Here is a 25,375-nt window from a genome sequence, read left to right as displayed (position 1 = left end):
ATGACGTCGTTTATACAGTATTTTGAGTGATTGCGAGCAATGTGCTGCTTCTGCTTGACTGAGTAAACAAAGACAAAACTACATTAGCATATTTACAGATGAAACTGACCTGCACCTGAAACCCTGGACAGAAGTGTCGCTTCTTTGCTCCAGCTGTGCACTTACACAGTTCACTCCGGTCTCTCTCTCTCTCGCATTGATTACTCGGAGTCTGATCCAAACCGTTCGGCGGAGGCGCAGAGAGCGCGCGAGCCCAACCATTGCCAGTCACGACTAACCGATCCATGATTTATTAGAGATATAATCATCGAATGGCGGATTCGGAAATAATCGCTTTAGTATATTCGGCCTGCAATTATACAATAACAATATTAAAGTAGAAGGCCAAATCGTCTGCCAGGCCACCGGGAATAGTCCCGGTTCTCCCGATGTCCAGTCAGCGCCTGATTTCCACAGACACGCAGAATGTGCAGGATTCATATTCAGTCTTTTTGCGGCTTAATATTCACAGACATCAGTCCATATCGGGTTTTGATTCAAGTGTACTGACCTAATTTTGATTTATTCGTCCAAAATGTGGCATATTGCGTCCGCGTTATAGGCTGAATTCCATTTTTATGACTGGATTCTACGAATGTGTTTTCCGCGTCTCGGATATTATGGGCCATATATTTTAGTGCAATTTGGGAAAGAAATAAGCTGTATGTGGATGTGTGTAAATATTCAAATGTAATCCTCTTTGTAATCGTTACAATTTTCATAAGTAACTGTAATTTAATTACTCATTTTTTCTTAGTAACTGTAACTGATTACTGTTACATTTATTTTGTAATTAAATTACGTAACGCCGTTACATGTAACTAGTTACTCCCCAACACTGCATTTAACGTTACTCATTTGTTTTATAAAAATGTGTTCAGTTTGGATCTTGGGAGTGTGTGTATAAATATATTTTTTTAAATTGATGCCTCCTTAAGTTAACGCTAACCGTCTGTGCGCGCAAGATATTGGAAATACGTTGGGCGGGAAGTGCTCAGAGAGCGGGATAAAATGCTCGAACTTGATTTCCTGCAGTAAAGTATTGAGTATGCTTTCAATGTAATGTTTGTCTGTTCTTTTATTTGTCTTTGAAAACGTTAGCTCTGATTTATTCATCGATAAATTTTTTCGCCCAGCCATGATTTTAATAATGCCTAAAACATCCAGAGCAGTTTGACCAATAACATGCAGGTATTGTACGTAATCGACCAGTCGTGGGGCTGCGTGTGAGAAGGTGAGATCTAGAGAGAATGATCAAAGCAATTAAAATATGCGTTTGTTCGTTCGATTGACTTGAAGCGTCGCTGCGCACAAAAAAAAAAAAAAAAAGTGCGCCACAATGCTTCAAGTCAAATGAACGAACAAACACGTGAAAGCGATTCGAAACCGTAAGGAGCCGTCTGCTCTGCTCTTTATAGCTCTCATGAATGTTACACAACGATCAACCTGCACAGTGCAAATAGCCAAAACCTGGATATTTTAGGCAATATTAAAATCCTGGCTGGGACGTGTCCCGTATGAACGGCGCATATGGTAAAACTACATTGGGTGCGTCTCGATCAGCTCCCTAGTTAAGCAATCAGAGCACTGATCCGGGAGTTAGCCCATTGACTGATTCTCTGATCAGTGCCCTGACTGAAAAAAGGAAAAATGAAAGTGTTGTCAAGGAGAAAATGGCTCTCACGTTTGCTTACAGACGGCAGGAGGTAGTGAACCAGGAGCTCAGTGTCAGGGATTTCAGGGCGAGGTAGTCTGCGCTTTTCAGACATTACGAGGTATTGAAAGAAGTTAAAGTTCTAGTTTTACTGGCTACATACTCACAGGATGTTTTACAGTAACATTTAATTGTTAAATACTTGTTTCATAGCATGGAAAAAATTGTCATCACCACCTAATCAAAATGGAAAATTTAAAAGTAATAGTTCACTCATAAAATAAACAAAGTCTGTTAATTTACCATCCAAGATGTAGGTGACTCTTTTTCTTCAGTAGAACAGTAAATAAGTGTTGTTGTTTTTTTAAGCTGAAACTGGTCATTTGTGATTTATTTAATGCAAGTCAAAAAGAATTTTAAAAAAAATAGTAAAACATACAGGCAAAACAAAATTAATACCTGTGGGTCCTGACAATTTATTGAGGTTTTATGAAGCGAAACGATTCGGTCTATGCAAGAATTATTTATTTTTTACTCTCAAAGTGACTAGCCATTGACTTGCATTATATAAATCACAGAGGACTACGGTTTCAGCTAAAAATAACTGCTATATTGAAGAAAAAGTCGCCTACATACATCTTGGATGGCCTGTAAATTAACAGCAAATTAGAATGTTTGGGTGAACTACTGTGTCCCTATAATCGAGAATGTTTAATATATTAGGGTGTAAAGCTAATTGTTATCGATTGCTTTATCACAGACTGAAAACATTCATTTGAAAAGAGAGTGTGTCCTGAAGGCCCTCGTTGTTTCCTGGGGGAAAATCCTCAAGGAGTACCTTGTGAGTTGAAAGTCCGCATATTCTATTTTGATTTTTTATAAAGTACAAAATGTGTTTTGTAGTTATGAATGAAAAATGTAAAAATAATAACAATAATGTACACTACTCTAGGAGAACCAGCAGATGACTCCGAGGGTGAGTTGGAGCAGCTCATCATGGCGGTGTATGTTATTCGGAAGGAGGGGGGAGAACATCAAGAACCACAGGCTGACATAGGTGTCGTCATCAAGGGTGTTAAAGTTCTGAATGAGCTGCCTTCGTCCACATCAGCTTGTGCCTTGCTTCTCGGGATGATATACATCATCAATCTGGCTTATCCAAAACCACTTCAGTTTACATTCGAGGTATTCCAGAAAGTTCTCTTGCAGCTCGATCAGCACAAGATGACACCAAAAGTTCAAAGTCTTTTCAGGAGACTACAGTGAACTTGCAGTAATGTTTGAATGTGCATGTGTTTGAAAGAATGTCTGTTTTAGTTGAATGGTTCATGTGTTCTTATTGTAAGACTATCTATTTGTTCAGTCATATGTCTATTGTGTAGTTGTTTGAATCTGTAGTTGATTGGTTCCTTTTACATTGGTGAAAGGGTAATAACCTATAACTCTAAGCTGTCAAAAACATTTTCCATGAGCTGTTTTAAGGTTTATATATATATAAAAACATGGCTCAGTTTAGGGCATTACCTGTAAGCTGTTCTAAAGCACTTATAAATGCACTTATGTGGTTCTATTTTAAGAATGTTAAAGGGATAGTTCACCCAAAAATGGTTCAAGTTGTTTCAAACCTGTATGAGTTTCTTTCTTCTGCTGAACACAAAAAATTTTGAAAAATGTTGGTAACCAAACAGTTGACTGTACCCATTGACTTTCAGTCTTTTTTGTTCATGATGGAAGTTGATGGGTACGGTTAACTGTCTGGTTACCAATATTTTTCAACACATCATCTTATGTGCTAAGCAGAAGAAAGAAACTCATACAGGTTTGGAACAACTTAAACCATTTTTGAGTGAACAATTCCTTTAATTGTTTTTAGGTGGTTCATTTAAGGGAATAACAACTTTTTATATTTATTTTTATAAAAATATGCAGTGCAAAGACAACGGTAATGGTTGTAAAGTGTGGCAGTAAATTAAATCTCATTGGCACAACAAATATGAACAGTTTGTAATGATTTCTCAAAGTTTGTAATATGGAAAACACTGTTAGCGTATAAATGAATTAATGGTAATACATATCTCCAAAGCAAGTTGAGTCTTGTGTGATTGACCTAGTGAAATTAAGTTGAGAAAATATAATTATTTAAGTTGAGGAAACATAATTTTTTTAGGTGTTACCAATTGAAGTATTTTAAGTTGATCTAACTGTAGTAAAAATTAATATATTTAAGTTGGAATGCAGTGACATTAAGTTAGAATAATGTAAATATTAGGACTGAATGAACTCAGATAATATAAGCGTGATTAACCTAGTGAAATGAAGTTGATAAAACGTGATAATTCAAGTTGAGAAAACTTAATTTCTTTAGGTGTTACCAATTGAAGTAAATTTTTTAAGTTGATCCAACTGTTCACTTTTTACAGTGTATATGTATGTGTCTTTTCAAATAAAAAATATATATAATAGGTAAATTTTTAACATGAATGTAATATTAAGTAAAACAAATATGATAATCACAACTGCAAGTGAACCTGTACATCATCCTAAAAGTATGATGAATACTACTAATGAGTCATCTACTGAAAGTGTTTTCTTTCAGAGGCGTAGCTTCATTCTTTCTTTTTGGAGGATGAGAGTATGTCACCCAACCTGATGATTTTACCAAGTGATACATGAAGAGTTTGGACATTCAACCTTTGAATTCAGCAACAAATGATATGGAAAGCAATTTATCCTCCTTTAAAAAAGCTAATTCATTTCATTTTATTATTTGCATTCAGCATTGTTTCCTATCTTGCTATCTATGATCCGATCAGAACAGACCAAATGAGAAACTGATTTATTGAATTAGAGCTGAAACAACTAATCGATTTAATCGATTAAAATCTATTATTAAAATAGTTGTCAACTAATTTAGTCATCGATTAGTTGCTAAACAACTTTTATTTGCCATAAGCGGCTCATTTTGTGCATATTTTAAATCTGCGGTGACCAAAGTGTGGCAGTAATGAGCCACCGCAGGGTTTTACTCAGCCACTACAGCAGTAGAAGTAGCGAATAGCCAATAGCTGGCCTCGTTTTATGTCACGTGCTCCCCGAACTGCGTCTGCAGCATTCAGCTAGATGGTGGAGACCAAGCGTGCCGCACAAGCCCTAAAAAGTGAAGCCAAAATGTCTCGATCGCCCCCCGGTGGCTGGTCCTAGTATAGGTCATAAGTCCCGCCTCCCCATGTTTTTCAACAGGACGTGAGACAAACTAAACAATTAAATTACACTTCAAATATCGTTTTTCCAAAGGTGGTTTCTTTCATTTGCTGTAGCTTTTATCACGCTGATGTAAGTTCAAGTGTCTGTTTCAAAAATAAGTTGTTTTTTAGTTAGTTACGTGATGCGGTGGTGTAACGTCATGATTGACAGCTGTGATTGACAGGTTCTCGAGCGAAGTAGTCACTGAAGCACCAACGGACATTTTTTTCGGGATCTTCGGAGGACTGTGGAGATTGTATTTACTTTATTTTAACAAGCCTTTTGTCGTACTGCAATAAATTTTTTAAAAAGTGTGCAGAATCCACTCTCCATGAGTGCATTCTGCGAGAGTGAGGGCGGAGCGTTGATTTTCGCGGCTTTACTTCCTGCTCAATACTGCGCATGTCTGGTCCCGAGCACAGACTCAAGTTCAATATGTCAGCGCCATATCGGGACTCTGGCGGCTTCAGTTCTCATCAATGGAAGAGAGCGAAGGGGCCTCGTCCATCTTTTTTTACAGTCTATGGTGGAGACAGACGGCAGTGGAGTAAGCTTGAGAAAGAAAAAGAAAGAAAAAGAAAAAAGCGGAAGATAAAACTAATCGAACGAAGTCATCCAAAGTGTGGGAGAACTTTACTTTGAGCCTTCAAAAAAGAAGAGTAACCTGTAAACTATGCACTACTGAACTGTTTAACAGTTTAAGACTTTTATTTGTGCAGATTCTCCAGGACAATGTTGTTTGCAAATGTTTAGTCGTAAAAGCTAATAACATTGCTTTTAACAGTTAACATTTAAAGATTTACAAACTTGTTCTGTGATAAGTTTGACGTTTACCAGTTCATAATTCAGCCTTGCAGCTTAATTATGACTGAATGAGAGAGGTAAATGTTTTAATGTATTTGAAATTGACTTTTTTTCTAAGTATTCACTGCTCTTTTTCACACAGCAGGTTTTTTGTGTGTGTCCAATTGTTTTTTTTTTTCTGGACAACCTTCTGATGGACTTTACTTTAAAATGTGAGCTCCATTCAGGTTTCATGCCACTGGCACTTTATTCGAAGGATTGTTTACAATTTCACAGCATAAGCTATAAAGCTGTTTCCCAGGTATAAGTTACAGGAAAAAAATAATAAAATGCAATGTACTATTAATGTACAATGTAATATTAGCATGCAAATTTTTGCTTGAATTTTTTGCCCAGCAATTTGCCTAGTAACCACAGCATGTGACATCTTGCATTCTGCACCATAAGGAAGCCTGTGTGAAGATCCGATGCCCAATACACAGGTTACCTGGGACCCTGGACATTAGGCCTAAAAAAAAAATTGTTTGGTTCCGGTTTCCGACCGACCCTGTCAATTTATGTGCGACCCAAATTTATTTTATGAGACTGGGGAAGAACGGTCTTTCACACCTCGTTAATTAAATTACAGTTTCCTTTAAATGCTGTTTTACACTTAAGTAATCCGTTAAAAACCATTAAGTATTGCATCAAAACCCTTTAACTGTCAATTCCTAAAGTGAGCTATAACTTAAGGTTTGGAAATCGTAACATTAAGAGAAACACGGGGGGAGGGGGGAGTAAACAATATATCGCGGAACAGAGAGGGCACTGACAACATGCTGACAGACAGGACATTAACATTACCAGCTTACTTTTAATATGAAACAAAGTCTCATTTGGTTATTTCACCTTTCAAATGTGGTCATTTTTTAAAGAAATGTAAACAATAAATACCGTTTTGTGGCTCTTGAATGTGTCGAACAGATCGCTGTAAGTTAGATCATCAGTTAAAACTAACTGATCGTCTCTTGCTTCTAGTTAATTTATAGCATCAAAATCAAATAAACCACATAAATGAACATAACAAAGAATGTTGTTTGACTACAAAAAGATGTCTGTACACTCCGTTTTTCAAGTTCAAATCCTCCATGTTAATCTACTATGAGATCGCCTGTCAAACTCCCGCGAAGGCTTTTTGTGTGTGTGTGTGTGTGTGTGCGTTTTGCGTGTCTATGGCAACAACAGACTTTAAACGGGAATACAGAATCACTGTCGTAAAAGTAACGGGTACACACATTTAAAATCAGGACGCGTGTGTGTGTGTGTGTGTGTGTGTGTGTGTGTGTGTAAAACTGCCACTGGAGAAAAAAAAAAATTAAAAAAAAAAAAAAATTCCCTACCGACCAATGACCTCAACTGACAACCAAACCAAACTTTTTTTTTTTAGGCCTTATAGCCAACACAGCTATCAGCACTGGAGAAGAAAGCTCCTAATGCACAGTGAAGAATTCTAGTTTTGGTATTCAGTGTACAACAAGTATCAGAACACCTCTATAGATATACCTAAAATTAAAGAATGATCAGACCATCTACACTTCATTCAATCGAGATCAATTTGTAAAGTTAAAAATAAATCATGTTTGACAACCCAGTCAAAATGATTAAACTAAAAGAAAGTTCAAACTTACTTAAAAACATAACTGTCTGAAGTGAAAATAAAAATAGGTTAACCCATCTATATTTAACACTGAAATATTCAACATGACCTTAACCTATGGAGCCTTGCACATTAATCATCCTATTGACACGCCACGTGATGACATCTTGCCTCTTAGCATGAGATAAGGATTTTCAGGATAGCCTATCAGGACAAAAATGTGAGTTTTTAGAAAACCACTGCCTTGATTAGACTGTAATCTCACATGCTGATGAAAACTACTTTTAAAGTAACACATGACATCATCTGTGTTCCTCTCATTTGCATTAAAGATCAGACGCAGATGCATCTGATGCTAACAGTGCAAAGATAACAGATACATTATTGGTCCATTCTTCATTGGGTGAGTTTAGATATCAGCTGGTAGCAGTCATTGTATAACACACGAAATGCTACCATAACTTAAATTACACGCTTTCTCATCCACACCTCCTCCTCATCATAAGATATACAGAACCTTTCATAAAACACATGCTGACCTGCTCTCCCGATAAATGCCACACTGCACATCTATGAACTGATATATACAGTCAAAACTAATAAAATAATGACTGTTTGGACCATTTCACAGTTAACTGACGTCGCTAGGGGCGCCATACGGCAATTACTCGAACCTTAACAAAATGCATCAAGACATTTAGCCTACTGGCCGAAAAGTTGACCCCCATTAAAGTAACTGAACTGTACAAGTCCTTACCTGTAGTTCACACCAAGCGACTTCCACGGTGGTCTCCGTATCCAAGCCTTTGTAGACTGTCTTAAAGGACCCCCTTCCGATCTCAATGTTGAATTTCAGAAACCTTCCGTCAGGTGAAGTCGCCACAGCTTTAGTCTCAACCTCGTCCTTTTCCTCCTGCTCGCGTTTGCGCTCAAACGGGGCTCTAGACAAAACCACTTTCTTCTGGGTGCTTTCTTCATCCGAGTCCGAGCTGGCATCAGCCTCCTGCGCGCTGGGCTCCTCGGTGACCCAGGTATCAGCCGTCTCCGAGTCTCGCGTCTCAGGCGGAGAGCTGGAGACAGGTGACACTGGAGTAGAAGAGTCCGTCTTTTTCTCCTCGTTCGCACCTTCCGATAAAATGTTGTCGGCCGACCACGAAAGAGTTTTTGTCAGAGGTGCGAGAGAGCTCTCCTTGGGCTCGACGTCCATGGTGTGGAGTTTGTTAAACCTGTAGGCATTTCTCCTGGAGTTCGCCGAGTGTCTCCTCCGTCTCGGCGGCAGGCGCGCGGGGAAGAACGAGTCCGCGTCAAAACCCGCCGGCAAACTCGGGAAGCCAAGACCTGCCATGTCAACCTCAGCCTTTGGCATTGTATTAGATATATGTGTAGTTAACATTAGAACTGCAGCGCATAATATAGTCCATTACATTACATTGTAGTGCCCCTCCATACCATAACAACAGTTCAAGAACTGTTCTCCAAGAGCGCAATGCAGATTAGCCTATATACCCATATATACCAAAAATCGACGCGACTTTAAAATAAATGCGAACTCAAGTAAACGTTCTTTGTGGAAATATTACACAGCAATCAACTCAAGGTTAATAATTCGAATATCACGGCGTGACGTTCGAGCGCGTCCACGGAGCGCGCGCTGTGTCTTCGCTTTCCAGGCGCAAGTGTCTAGTAGTACGCTGCTCTGCTGTGCTGCTCTGCTTGCTCCTCCCCTTGGAAAAACACCTTAGTAATTAACTGCGAGGGACCACAAACAGTCAAGCTACAATGCCCCAAATGCAGTCCCTCACGTCTCAGAAAGATTGCAGCTGTCTATTATGGCAAGCTGTTGAACCATTTATTAGTTAAAACTTTATTATGTTATAATTGTTTTTAAATAACTAGTGGATTTAGAAATGACAAGTATCTTTCACTTTCACGAGGTTCACTGGATACCTGGACTGGTTGCCGATGTGACTATATCTCTTCAGTTGGTATTTATTTACAATAATATTAATACTTTTTTGGATACAAGCATCTGTAACTGGGTAACAAATTGCAAACTTGTATCTTTAAATTCCATGAGGATCATAAATAAATGAATAAAAATAGAAAAAACAACCCCAGATCATTTCAGTTCACCCTCAAGTTGATATGAGCACAGATACAATTTTTCCAATTTATTACTAAGAATGAAAAAGTGAACTATTGCTATTGGTAAAATGACTACTAACAAATGAATAAGTACTAGTCAATAACTAAATAGAAAATGTACTAGAAATATAATGAATCATTTCTAGTGAGCTGAAAATATCAGAATTACTATAAGCTAACATAAAAGCAGAAATAAAAGTTCTATAAGACTTTAGTTTTAAGGAATAAATGTTGAAACTTCTTGCCACATTACCTTTCATTATGTACATAACAACAGTTTGTCTGTTGCAAGATCATTACAGAGTCAATAAGTTAAACTCAGTGCAGGGAAACCCAGATCTCTGAAATCACGAAGCAGTGAATTCAAGAAACGGTTGCTTAATTCAAATCCAAAGTATCACAACCTCCCCATTTAAAAGTGAATAAACTGAACAGATGGAATTATTTCTCTGCGGTTCCCATGAGATTGACATTCATGTCATTAGTCAAGCTTAAAACTGTCATTGTGCACCGAGAATGATTCAGTCCTGCTGCATTCCATTAGCCTGAAGCACATTCAAGAATAAAACTGCATATTTAGGACGGAGTGGACTAAAATAATTTAAGAATCAGTATGCTATCAGTCATCCACTAATCTGAATAGAACATGCCCCCCCCCCCCAGTGTGGCCATGACCCCACGATTGTGTTACAGTAAGTAACTAGTACATAACAGAAACTAATAATAACTGATCAGCTGATGAGCAGTTTCAGAGTTGCACAAACATAGACACACAGGTGTAATTAAATCCTCTTCACAGCATGTTGATCTAAGCTCAGACGTGTGCCGCACTTCCATACACATCAGTATCACTCTAGTGAAAGACATAAACATGTTATATTATGGCAATACAACATAACACATGATAAATGTTTATAATGGCTTCATGTGTGACTATTACTATTATCCCGTTCACATACAGCATGCATGTATCACATAGCAAGCCAAATAAACTGCTTGGTTTCTTCTTTGCTTTGTCTTACGACAATCACTGAAACTTTTCCGCACCTAGTCATTCATCTCCATAGGTTCATGGTGGCTATTTTGAGCAGCCTCCGTTTCTCTCGCTGTCAGTGTCTTTGTTATGATGGCTTTGTTTCTTAGCAATGAGCTGATGCCCAATTAAAGGACATGGACTGATTGTGATCACAGAGAAGCGTGAGGGTCTAGCCACTCAAGCATAGGTCATCTGTTTCCAACTGTTTGTGTTTCTACTGGCTTAAATACTCTAAGGATTAACTTTAAATCGCCATGTACCAGTGGGCCACCAGGGAGTTCTCATCCACAGCAGCAGGTGACTTGACAACAGTGTTTATGTTCGTTTTAGACAACAGTGATCATAGGAGCGTTGAACACTGTGGGCCAACCGAAAAGGGATATATTCTCTCATACTTTTTTCCCGGAACATGTCTTTAAAAAAAAATGTAAATGTTCTTTTGCGTTCCACAGGGAAGAAAACTACAAGTTTGAAAATGAAGTAAACAACATAAGGGTTATTAAATGACAGAATTTTCCCTTTTGAGTGAATTATCCCTAGCCTGCAAACTGAACGATGCACTTCAAATGTGATCTATAGAAATATCAGAACAAGCACACAAAAGTCTGACAAAACACTTGTTTTCAGGCCATCCAAGATGTAGATGATTTTGTTTCTTCATCCAAATAGATTTGGGGAAAATTTAGCATTACATCACTTGCTCACCAATAGATCCTCTGCCATGAATGGGTGCCGTCAGAATCAAAAGCGCTGATTAAAACATCACAATCATCCACAAGTAATCCACACGACTCCAGTCCTTCAGTTAACATTTTGTGAAGTGAAAAGCTGTTTGTATGAAACAAATAGATAATTAAGCATTGTAACTTTAAACCATCACTTCTTGCCAAAATACTAATCCACAATGATTCCTCCAGTGAAAAACTCCATCCCCTCTTGGCCACAGATTGTTTTGGACTACTTGTGTTTATAAACAGTACCTGATTCGTGGATGTTTCTTTCATGATTCAGACAAGATGACTTTCTCACTAGAAAAACACATTTTATAAATACAGGTCTCATATTTTAGCCAGAAGTTAAAAGTGTCTTTATGATAGATTTAATACAAACATGCAGCTTTTAATGTCATCTGATGGACTGGAGTCATGTGGATTCTTGCGATCATTCTGACGGCACCCAGTCACTGCAAAGGATCAATAGGCAAGCATACAATGTAATTCTTAAATTTCCCAAATCTACTCTCATGAAGATACGGTTCATTTTCTGCAACTGCTAATATTTGGGTGATCTATTTCTTTGACTAAAACGAAAATAAAACTAAAACTAAAACCATTAACAAAAACAAAAAAAGTTACTTAAATGCTAACTGTAATAAAATATAAAACATTTTACCTTGTTTTATTTAAGCTAGTTTAATACTACAATTTCTAAAACTGAAATCAGAAAAGAAAAATTCAACAAAAACAAATAACAATTAAATTACTGTAACTGCATTTCAAAATTAAAATAGAAAACATAAAAATAAAAAGTAAATAGTCCAAATATTAACAAAACCTATTCTATATCATTGATAATAAAACAACAAAGCTAACAGCTTTGTTGGAAACTTTCTTAAGTTGATTGACCGATTGTCTTGCAACCATTTTAAACAAAATCATGTGTCTAGAAATGATAAAGGAGATATGAATGTGGGCCAGAAATGAACTACAGATGAGCTTGTATGGAGCAGATATCTCAGACCCCTTGAGCGTGATATAGCAGGGCTTATAGTGTGTGTGTGTGTGTGTGTACGCTTATCAGTATGAACATATTGCTGCTCGGTGAGCAGCTGGGCATCCCGCCTCCACTTCGTTCTAATCACCCCTGCCCTTTTCAAACTTTTGCCGAATCATATTTCATATTAGGAACATATGACATATACGTATATATAAATAATCATACAACAGAAGCGGGTCAAAGTGAGAGAGGTGATGTTATTCTCATGAAATGATTATGTTTATCTCCCACACCCTGTTTATCTCTGTGCTGGGTCTTTGTGAAGGGCATATGTTCAGAATCAAGTAGACTGAAAAAAAAAAACACACACAATAACACCATGCTAGCATAAATAATTTTACTCAAATAAATAAATAAAATAACACAAGATATAATTCAACTTCTTACAAAATTAAAAGAACTAGATAAAATCTCTCAGTGTAACATTTGAAAGAAATTCTAAATATTTCCTAGGAAACCTTTCTGAGTACAACTGTTGCCTACACCTTCTTAGGCAACAGTTGTATTCAGAAATGACTATATATATATATACAGTACAGACCAAAAGTTTGGAAACATTACTATTTTTAGTGTTTTTGAATGCAGTTTCTTCTGCTCATCAAGCCTGCATTTATTTGATCAAAAATACAGAAAAAAAATGTAATATTGTGATATATTATTACAATTTAAAATAATTATTTTTAAATTTATTATACTTTAAATTATCATTTATTTCTGTAATGCAAAGCTGAATTTTTAGGATCATTATCACATGATCCTTTAGAAATCATTCTAATATGATGATTCATTATCAAAGTTGGAAACAGTTCTGCTGCTTATTATTTTTTCAGAACATGTGATACTTTTTTAGGATACTTTGATGAATAAAAAGTAAAAAAAAAAAATAGAATATTATTATATATTTAGAATATTACTGTTTTTTTCTGTATTTTTGATCAAATAAATGCAGGCTTGATGAGCAGAAGAAACTTCTTTCAAAAACATTAAAAATAGTAATGTTTACAAACTTTTGGTCTGTACTAGATACTACTATATACTACTAGTACTATAGATAGATAGATAGATAGATAGATAGATAGATAGATAGATAGACAGACAGACAGACAGACAGACAGACAGACAGACAGACAGACAGACAGACAGACAGATAGATAGATAGATAGATAGATAGATAGATAGATAGATAGATAGATAGATAGATAGATAGATAGATAGATAGATAGATAGATAGATAGATTTACGTCTGGTTAAAATACTGTTTTAATAGTAAAACAACAATTCACTGATTCACAGATTGGCCCCCATTCACTCCCAGATTTTTGATTTTCTTTAAAGAAATGTAAGAAGAATTTAAAATCAATTTAATCAAATTTATGCCTCAATTGATCTTAAAGGTATGGGACCGAGAATATTCCTTTAAATCCCCAGTGAGAATATGATCAGAGTGGAGAAGGCTGCAAAAGTTACATTAACGTAGCTCTATGGGATAAGGTTTTGCAGACTTTAGGATTCTTAAATAGAGTATGTACCATTTTTCATTATGACATGATTAATCTATGACATTTGTTATGATATTCTCCATATTTCTCAGAGCCTCTGTAAATCAAGTCTTCTATATAACTAATCACTCTCGAGTGGCACATGAACCGGAAGGTACAGTGTGTCCATAAGCTTATCAAGCTATGCCTGTAGACTGCATTAACAAACTACTAATGTGACATATACTGCCATCTAGTGGAATTCAACAGAATATTATAAAGCACTCTGAAATATAACTAGATGAGTCACGTTGGAAACAATAGCCAATATATGAAACTATCAAAATTCAAAGTCCATTTTTGTTTTATTTTTAAGTTACAGCAACTACATAAAAAAGGCAGACAACGAATGATTGAAATAAATAAATATAATCATTTGTTAGGGAAAAACACATAATAAATAATATAATGATAAAATAATAATAAAATGTAAAGTAATAACGTTAAGCGTGTAAAATTAAATAAGTGGTTAACACCAGGTAATCAGTTTTACTATAGCAACTAGGAGTCGGAAAGCATGAACAGTACCTACATTGACTGCATTTTTCACTACAATTTTGTAATTAAATGTGCAAAAAGATGTTTATCACTTATTGAAATAAACGTAGAGGTTGAACTGTCTTGTTATGAAACTATGAGGGATACATAGGCCCAGCACGTGATCAGATGACGGCTTCGCAGTTGTTTTGAAGGCCAGTGCTCCAGTTCCTGCTGTCTTTTAAGGGGGCTGTGTCTGGGCAGGTGTAAGAGGTTCTGGTGCTGTTGTTGAGGACGCGTCCTCAGTCTTTCCCTCCACGTGTGTCTCGTGTTGTGTGACGTTACACGCTGCACCAATCAAATCATCCATAGGCGGAAACGTCAGAGGCCTCGATGCGAACAACCAGGAGGTGTCGCTGTGGAACTATGACGAATAAGACTTGACAGAAATTAAATTAAAACTCCTGGCCCTCATTTAATCGACTGCTATTTCACTATGGAGAACCAAACCTGACATTCAAAAAATATTTAATAAAATTATTAAATGAAATTATAATATTTAATAAAATTTAGTTTTTAACTTAACCCTTTCATGCATGAATTATGATAACCTCAGTCAGGATTTTTTTCCTATGTGTTTTTATTGCTCTTAGGGCATGAAAAACAAGAATTGATTTTTATTTTATTTTTTTACAAATTTTTCAAAGAGATCTTCAGATGTCCACTTGAGTGGACAGCATGCGGTTGGTTTAAACTGAAGATATACTGTATTAAATATAAGACAATAATCAAACAAATAAAGTATGTGAATTTAACAAACTAATCAATGCAATTATATCAAATAATGTGAAAATTATTAAATATATGCAAAAAATATAAATGCAAAATATTGCAATGGCTTCATACAACTTCATACAAGTTGCACTTCGCGTATCTATGATATCAGAACACGAGGACGTGATTCCATCAGAATTTTCTACAGCCTGTCAAGGTACAACTGTGGAAACCACTCAGATGCTCCCTCCAGTGCACCAGAGTATGGAGATTTACCCTTATTAGCTGATAATTCTGACTATGTTCAAGATGGACATGCACATTTCTATCATAGCCCTTCTCTGAGAAAACCTAGCGATACGTTTTTTCAATCTCATCTGAAATGATCAGTGTTGGGGGTAACGCATTACAAGTAACATGCATTACCCATTCAGATTATTTTTTTGATGTTACAAGTAAAGTAATGTGTTACAAGTAACATGCATTACCTAATCAGATTACTTTTTGATCTAACAAGTAATTAACTACAAGTAATGTGCATTACCTAATCAGATTACTTTTTGATGTAACGAGTAAAGAAACGCATTACAAGTAACATGCATTACGTAATCAGATTACTTTTTGATGTTATGAGTAAAAATACGCATTACAATAACGCACATTACATAATCAGATTACTTTTTGATGTTATGAGAAAGGAAACGCATTACAAGTAACATGCATAATGTAATCAGATTACTTTTTGATGTTATGAGTAAAGAAACGCATTAAAATAACGCACATTACATAATCAGATTACTTTTTGATGTTATGAGAAAGGAAACGCATTACAAGTAACATGCATAATGTAATCAGATTACTTTTTGATGTTATGAGTAAAGAAACGCATTAAAAGTAACATGCATTACGTAATCAGATTACTTTTTGATGTTATTAGTAAAAAAAACGCATTACAATAACATGCATTATAAAATCAGATTACTTTTTGATCTAACAAGTAAAGTAATACATTACAAGTGTCATACATTATGTAATCACATGACTTTTTTCGATGTCAATGAAAATTACATTCTAATAATACAAATACATTTATTTACAGTAGAAAATGTCAATGCATATTAAGTTTTAAATTTAAAAACAATATTCACATTATAATTATGAATTGTAGCTGAAATATAGCCATTGCATGCATGACGTCCACTACAGTGGACATGTGATTAATCAGAGTTTTCTCTCAATCTAAAATCAAAACTTGGAAAATTTTACTGTGATATGACTCATTAGATATTGCTTTATGCTGCAATATTTTTTTTACCTACAAGAGACTCCTAGGAAAGAAGGAATGGGTGGATATTCTGGAGCAACTTGGCATGTCTGACTGACCCTTGGCCATCTTGGTTTGGAGGGGTAAAAAATCGAAACACAAAGGCTTGCCACTTGGTTGCAATTTATAGGATGATGCACCAGGGTCCAATGAAGAGATTGATGTGCAACTTTGCCATAAAAACCCGTGCAAATTCAAGAAAATGCTTTTTTAATAGCTGTCCACTGCAGTGACAACTATGCGTGAAAGGGTTAAATTAAAATTTGCCTACACACTGTTTAATGTAGACCTTTTTTCTTTTTTCATTTACTATAAGACTCTCATTTTAGTCTATTAAAAGGCAAAAATGATCATCTGATAATTTAGCATAGTATATTGGAGTGTCATATGTAATATATATATATATATATCATATTATGTCATATTTTTGAGAAGTCAGACAATCTTAGGAACTGGTGATGAAAAGCTGAAAAATATTTCAGGGAACAATAAACAAAGACAGGAACCAATAATTGTGAAAATGAAGGCACCATATTTATTGATAATTTCACACATTGCATTGATCTATAGTCCAGTGGTAATATCTTTTCTCTGTTTTAAATTGATGTCCACACTTTATTATATGACATAATGACTGTATATATATGCACTCTTATAATACTAAAAACATTTATTTATTTTTTATATCCATTTCCTACATTTCTAAAACTACCAGTGTAAAAACTATGCACATATTTGCATAACATTAAATATGGTCTAAAGTATTTGTTTTATTTACAGAATATTTATCTCTGTAATAAAAATGAAATTTCCAATTATTTCTTTACCATATGTTTTGTATAAACAACAAATTTAAAATATGTACAGTCTAGTCTACAAACACAGAGTTCATTCTTAAAACGTAATGCACATCCACTTTCATACTTCTGTGCAATGTCCTGTCAGCATTTTAGAAAAATTTTCATCTTAAGAGACTAAAGACGGTACAAAATGTTAGTCATACGGTTGATTGATTAATTAAACCCCTTTTTCCTAGTCTCATGCACAATAAGGTTTAACCAGTGGTGCACCATATTGGTGATCAAGCACACAAGTCCAGATGTAACCACCAAATCTTTGTTCAGAGAAACATAACATTACAAATCAACCAAATATCCATACCTTTGTTGAGTATCTTTACTTGTTCATACAACATTTGACCAGAAAACTCGAAGGAAAAAGCAGTTTGGCTTAAATGAAAAATGTTGTTGTTCCATAGGAACAGTTTTTGGTGAGTAGCAATAATATACAGTATATTATTCAGTAACACGTGCAAGTATGTGTGCTGTATGTTTAATACCTTTAAAGCAATTGTTGCAATTAATGACTACACAACTGTCTCGTCTCGAACAAAACATTTCGACAAACTACACATTTTTTTTCTTTATAAGATCTGTTTGATCATCTCTCTTGATTTCAGCATTACCAAAAACACAGGTTGCAACGAGAAAGGCGGTTTCAAGGAGCAAATCCTCTTCATGTTTCACAATGAACTTATTTGTTGAGACATCTTGGCTTTGATTGACTGGGACGGTCAACATCCAATTAGTAGACAGAAAACCGTAACCTTGTTCATTTGGGACTGTGGGTCCTTTCCATTGGGTGATTTCATTTGGTTTGGAAGAGCTCACTGAACTCGTTGAGAATGAGCTCCACGATCTGGTTCTGGAAGACCATGTGCATGGTGATGTTGGACTCCTCCTGTGGTCTCAGCAGCGTTGGACCGAACACGATGGCCATACTTTGGACAGACATGCGGTTCAGCTCACCATGTTCAATCACTCTGTGGGACAGATGGGTGGATACTCAGAACTGCTTTTCAGTAAATAGAGTGAGGATGCATTTAGTACTTCTAGTTTTTCTTTGAATGATCTGATCATTGTTAATACCCAAGACAAGCGGAAGTAACAAAATAAAACAAAGAGGGTCATCATACCACATTGAAACCGAATGAAAAATAGGTCCATACTTGCGAAGATGTCTGAAGAGAACCTCCATGGTGTCATGGTTGGGCAAAGGCAGGTTTCTCACTAGATCTCGAATATATGACAGTTTCTGGCTGTAGTCACTCATTTCTAAAAAACAAATACAGTTCTTGAGCCCTTAAACATGCATGAATGAGGTTTTGGTTTTGAAAAATTAAACCTAGTGTATTGTTTTTGTAGATATTCCCCACAGTCAAGTGGAATCATGAATCATTCATTTCTGAGATCATGATGCATTGCATCATTTAGGAACAAAATCATAACCAAATCAAATTGCTGTCAAAGTAAATATACATCAACAGTTCTCAAGTCAAAAAAATATATATTACTTTTAATATCTAGCTTTTTATTAAATAAAAGCTTTTTTTTGGTCAAAACCTAAAGGTGTATTTCACCCACAAATGAAAATGTTGTCATCATTTACCCGCTCTCAAGTATTAAACACGTAAGAAGATAATTTGATGAATGTTAGTAAAAAAAAAGTTACTGGAAGCCATTGAAAAGAATAATAAATGGAAATGGAAATGATACAACGGAAATCAATGGCTACTAGCAACTGTTTGGTTAGCAACATTCTTCAAATTATCTTCATTTGTGTTCAACAGAATTTTCATTTTTGGGTGAACGAAAAACAAAAAGCAATTAATAAGAACAAAATACATTGATTTTGTTGTCTAAAATAGGACAGTAACACTCACGAATGGCAGTGATGAACCTTTCAAAAAAGCTGAAGGGGAAAAGAGGCTCAGGAAGTTCCCGCAGGAAAAGCTTCAAAGCTCCGGTGATCACGTGGATCTCTTCCCACTGCCCATCCTCCAGATCCAGAGTCTCTTCTACAGAAAGATAGCAATATACAGTATTATATAGTCAATAAAACACTATTGTTTATCCACCACTGCTATAATAAATAAATACTGAAAACTTAATTGTTCATGGAGATTCCACATGAATTTGTGATTTTACAGCAGCCACCATTTATATTAACATTATTTATTCACATTTTGTTTATAGCTATTTACAATAAAAATAACTAAAAGCATACTTTTACAGCATTGTAAGAAAACCTACATAAGCTCGTTCAATGTAACCTCTGATGATTTTCTAAAGTTCTAAAAATTCTTCCTCATGAGAAGTTTTTAAGAAACATCGACTGACATTCCGAATGAAATGCTTAACTATAACTGCAGTAATTCAGGACTTCTGGTGGACTGTTACCATGGTAAATGTGTTTATCTCCAGCATTCTATAAACACTGATCAACTCAGTCCTAAGTTGAAGTTGAAAACGCAGTTAATAGTGATGATGTGTCTAGCTCTGGTTTACCATGATCAGCTTTATATCGCAGCTTCTGGATGACAGCCAGGTTCCCGCTCACTCTGTAGATTCCATCTATTTTCAGCCCTGCACCAGGCAAACAGAATCGAACGCTTTAGAGAACTTTTCTCACTAATGAATTTGGAAACAGACACCAAAATGAACGCTTACCCCTTTTCTCAACAGTTCTGATGCATTTTTCCATAAACTTTGGCACGGTTGTGTTTTCCCGATGACAGAGGGTGTCTAGGTGGCAGCCAAACACATTCTCTGTAAAACAAAGTCAAAACGATTTTCTGTGAACATAGGATAAGGACAAGTCCACAAGACTTTATAAGTGAGTCTTCAATATTTATAGACTGCATTTAAATCACAGCGACATTCATTAAGCTCAAAAGTCGATACCAACCTTTAATGTAGCCCTTCTCTTTGACTGACTGCAGGGTGGGCCGCCGCTGGAGGAACTTGCGCAGCTTGGTGCGAACACGGCCCTGTTCAATGTCTATGCTACTAGAAGAACTCAGTCTAGTTGCTGTAAGAAGAATATTTTCAAATACAAAGACGCTGAATTAGGGTAAGTGATTAATAACAGCAATGTGCTTGGTGCGCATCTGATTCAGTTACTGACATTCACTCTTCCTCTCTTTATCTGCAGGCAAAGGAGATTTGTCTTGGATGTCTTCTGCTTCATCCTCCGAGTAATGGCCATGGTCCTGCTGTGAAAGATTATTTTAAGAGCAAACATGACGGGATATAGTGTTTTCCTGTTCCACACTGTTTGGGGCACTCACCAGCAGTCTGATGGTGTCCAGAATGATCTTGTGCCAGTCGTGTATGATGCTGTCTGTGTCATACTGTATCAGATACTCGGAGCCGTGACGTGTCTTGAGCTGCTCAGAGACATGGACATTGTTACACGCTTTATTATTCAAAAATATGGACTGATATAAGAAGACAAGAAAATCTCTGAGGGCAAAAGCCAACAATTACTGCTGTCAATCCATGTCATGGTGATAAATATTAAAATATTTGTGCATAAGATAACAAACCACTCCCTTAACTGCAACACGTGCTACTAATAGTGCAAGAATTCTGGCAGCATTTGTGTTTTATTGCCAAAACAAAGGTCAATAGTCATACTTGCCAATGACTAAACTGTCCACAGTGGAACATATTAGAATTCAGAGGAACAAATTCAGTCTTAATTCATGGAAAAGCAATGTAATACATTTCACAGGATGCAGGGTTTTTTGTTGTTGTTTTTTTGCACAAGCTATGAACAGGAAAGACTGTCCCGAGTCACAGTGCTCACCTCTAGAACATTCTTCTTGCTTGACTTCTCTTTAGATGCCCATGATAAAGTCGCTCCCTTCAGTTCCACTGTGTACTCCGGGACGATCTGAGTGCTCTTGGTCTGCAGGAGTCAACCGAAGGCAATCAGTTTATTTTACTTTATTTCTTTTACAGACCAAGTATGGGTAATAAGCAGTATATATCCAATGTTGACTAAGATGATAAAAACAAATCTAATATGTAAACAGATTAAGTAAACTTACAGCCATCCCAGCAGGTGTAAATTTTGGGTCTTTGTGGAAAGTGAGTATGCCATCATGGAGGACAGTCCACGACTGCGCCCAGTTCTTCCTGCAAAGACAGCAACAGCCATTTCAGAGCAGAGACACATGGTAAAAACACTTTAACCCTCTGAGGTCTAAGGGTATTTTTGGGGCCTGGAGAAGTTTTGTCATGCCCTGACATTTGTGTTTTTTTCAGTTGCTTATAAACATCTAAATGGCTAAAGTCTAATCTCACTGTAATCAGCACAAACTGGGCTATAATAATATGTGAGCAGAATGTATGTACATGATTGTGTTTTTGAGAAAACTATATAATTTTATGTTTGTAGTTTATTTAGAATATATTTAATTATTCCACAAATGAAAATTCCACAATGAAAGCTGACTTCCACAGCTGAATTTGAGTAAGATCAGACAGATCTTTGATCTTATTCTAGTCTCAGCATCTGAGGAATATATGAAAGGGAATCTTTATATAAACTACCATGAGCTAAAGGTGCACGTTTCCCAGACCAGGGCTTTCAAAGTGACTGCAGCTGTGAGTTGATTTAAAAGCTAATAATTATTTAAGTCCTAAAAATGGAAAAGTGAAATAAAAACAAATAGAAAAAATTTTAATGTCATTAAATGAAATAAAAAATAAATAAAAAATTGTCTTAACTGTCAATTTTGTTCAAAAATGATATTTATACATCACCTGAAAGCTGAATAAGCTTTCCTTTGATGTATGGTTTGTTAGGATCAGACAATATTTGGCCGAGATATAACCATTTGAAAATCTGGAATCTGGAAAAAAAATCTAAATATTGAGAAAATCACCTTTAAAGTTGTCCAAATTAAGTTCTTAGCAATGCATATTATTAATCAGAAATGACGGTTTGATATATTTACAGTAGAACATTTACAAAATATCTTCAGGGCACATGATCTTTACTTGATATCCAAGTGATATTTGCCATAAATAAAAATCTATAATTTTGATCCATACAATTTATTTTTGGCTATTGCTACAATTATACCCCAGCGACTTAAGACTGGTTTTGTGTTTTGTGGTCCAGGGTTACATATTTGATTTGTTTTCCTGCAAGTTGAAGAACCTGCGAATGTTGTAAATTATATTATTAATATATTTACATAAATCTCAGGGGGTTGACAAGAAAGTTTTTGCATCCCTGCAAGAAAAACTACACAGATGACTAATTTGCATGCTTTTTTTTGTTTTGTTTTTATTAATACTTGAAATATGACTGTACTGTTTAACCACAGATAAAGCCCCACCTCAGCCTTTTTCCATTCTCAGCCACTTTGGTCTTGTTGAGAATCCCAGCCTTCTCCATTGATGACTGGTGAATGCAAAAGACAAGGGCTTGTTTGTTAAAGGGATAGGATTTATTACAAAAAATAAATAAATAAATAAATAAAAATAAAAACATGAAAATGAAGGACAGACAAAAAAGCTCTGTCTATTTGCCCATTTCATAATGACAAACCAATAAGAGCTACATTTCAGAAATCTTTGTGCGGTGTGAGTGCAACAAAATTAAAAAAAACAAAAAAAAACAAAGAGTTAACAAGAAGTGTTAGTTGGTAGCATGTTAAGTGAACGACGACGGAATAGCATGCCACAAAACGACACTATCTACAGCTACTAATGAAAGACACACATTTTAAAATGAAGCACCGGACAACAAGCAGTGATGTTAGTTTTCATCTAATGCACGATGTGTTAGTTTTGGACCCCAATGCAGACGACTTAACAGGCCCAATAAACAAGCTCAGGACGCACATGATGAGAATGTGAATCTGTGCTCTGACTGGACAGGTTCCTCCGCCGCCTCAACTTTTTATCCTTGAGAAAGGGAACAAAACCTTGGGTTCTCACTAAAATCTTGGAGTTCTTTTCATTTTTGTAGAGCAAATGACATTATATTGCCTATTTTTGATAAGCAATTAGTTTATTTTTACATAAAAACTTAATTTAAAAAATAATAATAATTAAAGCACATTATAAAACCCTGATAATGGAAATTTACTTGAGACTTAAAACATCTTTTTCATTAGCATGACCTTAAACAATGGATCATAATTAGTTTTGGATCATGCATGCAAATTCATTCAATTAGGGGAACTTGACTTGAATGAGAGAAAAATGGCAACACAATATGAATGAGACTGTTACACATGAATGGGTTTTGGTGAACTAAATGACACGAGGTAAAAGCTCGACTGAGGGCTGGAAATAACAGAGGTCATGTTACATACGTTATGCTGTGATTCTGGTGAATTCCCTGAACTGAATGCATCACTGGCATTGTCAGAGGCGATCCGCCTGTGTGAGGGGAAAAATTTCTGCAGGAGGAAAACGAGAGAAAGAGAAACAAATGAATATTAGCTGGTGAAAAATGGTGCTGTGGTGTGTCAGATCAGGTACCAGATGTATCCTTCCTTCCTGTTGTGGTCACTGATGTAAGCTGCAAAAATAGCTGAGAATGAAACGTCTCACATGAGAGGACATCCCTCACATAATTTGCTGAAACTGTGAAGAAACCTTTTGGTTTATGTTATATTATAGCTGTCTCTGACCTCTATAAGGGTTCACAAGTCACAGGATTAAAAAAAACAAAACAACTGTGTACATCTAAAATGATATGAGCGAACAGATCCGGGTTAAGAGAGTCGTGAAACTCACCAGGTCTTCCTGAGACACGCTGAACTGGGACGGTCTCAAAACAGGCTGAGCCTCTTGGTCCGTTCCATTTCCATTGATCGGCTGACCAGGCGGGAATGAAGCCTTTACACACAGCCAATAAAGGTCTTATCAGTTTATACAGAGTTCAGGGTCAGATATGCATTTGTAAAGAATATAAAATGTTTTTATTTGACAAAACGCAAACAGAGAATGAAATACAGAAACTTAAATGTCCAAAGAAAACCAGACACAGACCTCTGGAAGGCTCCACTGACATTTTGACCCATCTTTTAAGTAGTAATACATCTTCCCCTTGTCATCCTTAGACTGGATCCACTGCGATTGGGAAAGAAAAATATTAGTTGTGGTTTATTTATTAAGTGACTTATTCTTAAAGAAGATTTGACTCTGAAATTATCTTGAGCATATGCAAGTGGAGATATAGACCTACTACAGAACTATCTGACAAATCTTTCCCTAAGACCGACACATTCCTTGCCTCTAGCATGTTTATTTATTACATACATTCGCTATTTTGATTTATTTTGAATAAGTAGCAACCCCAGTAATCCCCAATAATTGTCTATTAAAATTAGTGCAGACAAATCAGAAAATGTTAACAGATTCTGTATAGACCCGATCCCTCCTCCGTTTCTTTGCATTGAGCACAGTTGTGGTATCATAAAGTCACCAACAGGGGGCACTAATACATACAAAACAAATAGCTATAAATCTACTAAATCTCAAGTAATATCTCACAAATGAAATCAAAAAAGAGCTCTTACATATATTAATAATGCATTGCTTTAAAAAAAAAAAAGATAATTCAGGATTTCATTGGTTTTAGTCTCTTTGGTATTCTATGTAGTGTATGATCATTGTAGTCACTCATGAGCACTCCCAGCCTAATGTGTGTGTGTGTGTGTGTGTGTGTGTGTGTGTGTGTGTGATGAACTCTCATTACCTGTTCATGTGTGAGTTCATTTGTGTAGACAGATTTTCCATCGGCCCCTACAGAGTGAGCCCAGCCCACAGGAGTGTCTTTATGCATGTCCACAGCAGCCCTAGGGATGATGGTGCGCTTGATTTGGGGCAATTGAAAATCCTTAGGGAGCTGAAGAGAAATATGGGAATCCTCACGCTGATTCGGTGGGTAGTCCTCCTCTGGAAGAGGTGGCTGTGGAAACAAAAAGTCAACAAAGAACAGGGACAGAAATCTGCCAGTTTAGATCCATTTTTTGCATCCTTGCAGAATAAAATTATTAAAATAGTCTTACTAACCATCTTTTTTTTTTAATGGTAAAGCAGATAGAGAGGCAGAATCT

At 36.0% G+C, this 25,375-nt stretch overlaps 2 protein-coding genes across 8 annotated transcripts in view; both read right to left on the bottom strand.

The window, feature by feature from the left end:
* LOC132141994 (serine/threonine-protein kinase WNK4-like) overlaps window positions 1-9,104 on the bottom strand; it is a 65,864-nt gene extending 56,760 nt beyond the window's left edge. The window contains exon 1 of one of the 2 annotated variants that reach the window (XM_059551647.1): window positions 8,134-9,104. In XM_059551647.1, the coding sequence (XP_059407630.1) occupies window positions 8,134-8,769 (636 nt within the window). In that variant the 5' untranslated portion in view covers window positions 8,770-9,104. The remainder of the gene's footprint in view (window positions 1-8,133) is intronic. The other variant, XM_059551639.1, reaches the window with a different exon arrangement.
* A 7,854-nt stretch (window positions 9,105-16,958) lies between these two features.
* LOC132141954 (rho GTPase-activating protein 15-like) overlaps window positions 16,959-25,375 on the bottom strand; it is a 32,588-nt gene continuing 24,171 nt past the window's right edge. For 4 of the 6 annotated variants that reach the window (XM_059551601.1, XM_059551609.1, XM_059551616.1 and 1 more), the window contains 16 exons: window positions 25,015-25,227; window positions 24,306-24,386; window positions 24,051-24,152; window positions 23,624-23,710; window positions 23,148-23,210; window positions 22,640-22,707; window positions 21,341-21,428; window positions 21,097-21,198; window positions 20,576-20,674; window positions 20,413-20,500; window positions 20,194-20,316; window positions 19,956-20,054; window positions 19,794-19,871; window positions 19,169-19,303; window positions 18,455-18,560; window positions 16,959-18,268 (listed from right to left, as the gene is read on the bottom strand). In XM_059551601.1, coding sequence (XP_059407584.1) covers window positions 18,094-18,268; window positions 18,455-18,560; window positions 19,169-19,303; window positions 19,794-19,871; window positions 19,956-20,054; window positions 20,194-20,316; window positions 20,413-20,500; window positions 20,576-20,674; window positions 21,097-21,198; window positions 21,341-21,428; window positions 22,640-22,707; window positions 23,148-23,210; window positions 23,624-23,710; window positions 24,051-24,152; window positions 24,306-24,386; window positions 25,015-25,227 — 1,707 coding nt within the window. In that variant the 3' untranslated portion in view covers window positions 16,959-18,093. The remainder of the gene's footprint in view (window positions 18,269-18,454; window positions 18,561-19,168; window positions 19,304-19,793; window positions 19,872-19,955; window positions 20,055-20,193; window positions 20,317-20,412; window positions 20,501-20,575; window positions 20,675-21,096; window positions 21,199-21,340; window positions 21,429-22,639; window positions 22,708-23,147; window positions 23,211-23,623; window positions 23,711-24,050; window positions 24,153-24,305; window positions 24,387-25,014; window positions 25,228-25,375) is intronic. The other 2 variants (XM_059551620.1, XM_059551626.1) reach the window with 2 other exon arrangements.

Source organism: Carassius carassius, chromosome 1 (assembly GCF_963082965.1).
Source record: "Carassius carassius chromosome 1, fCarCar2.1, whole genome shotgun sequence".
Taxonomy (NCBI): domain Eukaryota; kingdom Metazoa; phylum Chordata; class Actinopteri; order Cypriniformes; family Cyprinidae; genus Carassius; species Carassius carassius.
The sequence above is the reverse complement of the archived record's forward strand: the minus strand, read 5'-3'. Positions and strand labels throughout refer to the sequence as shown.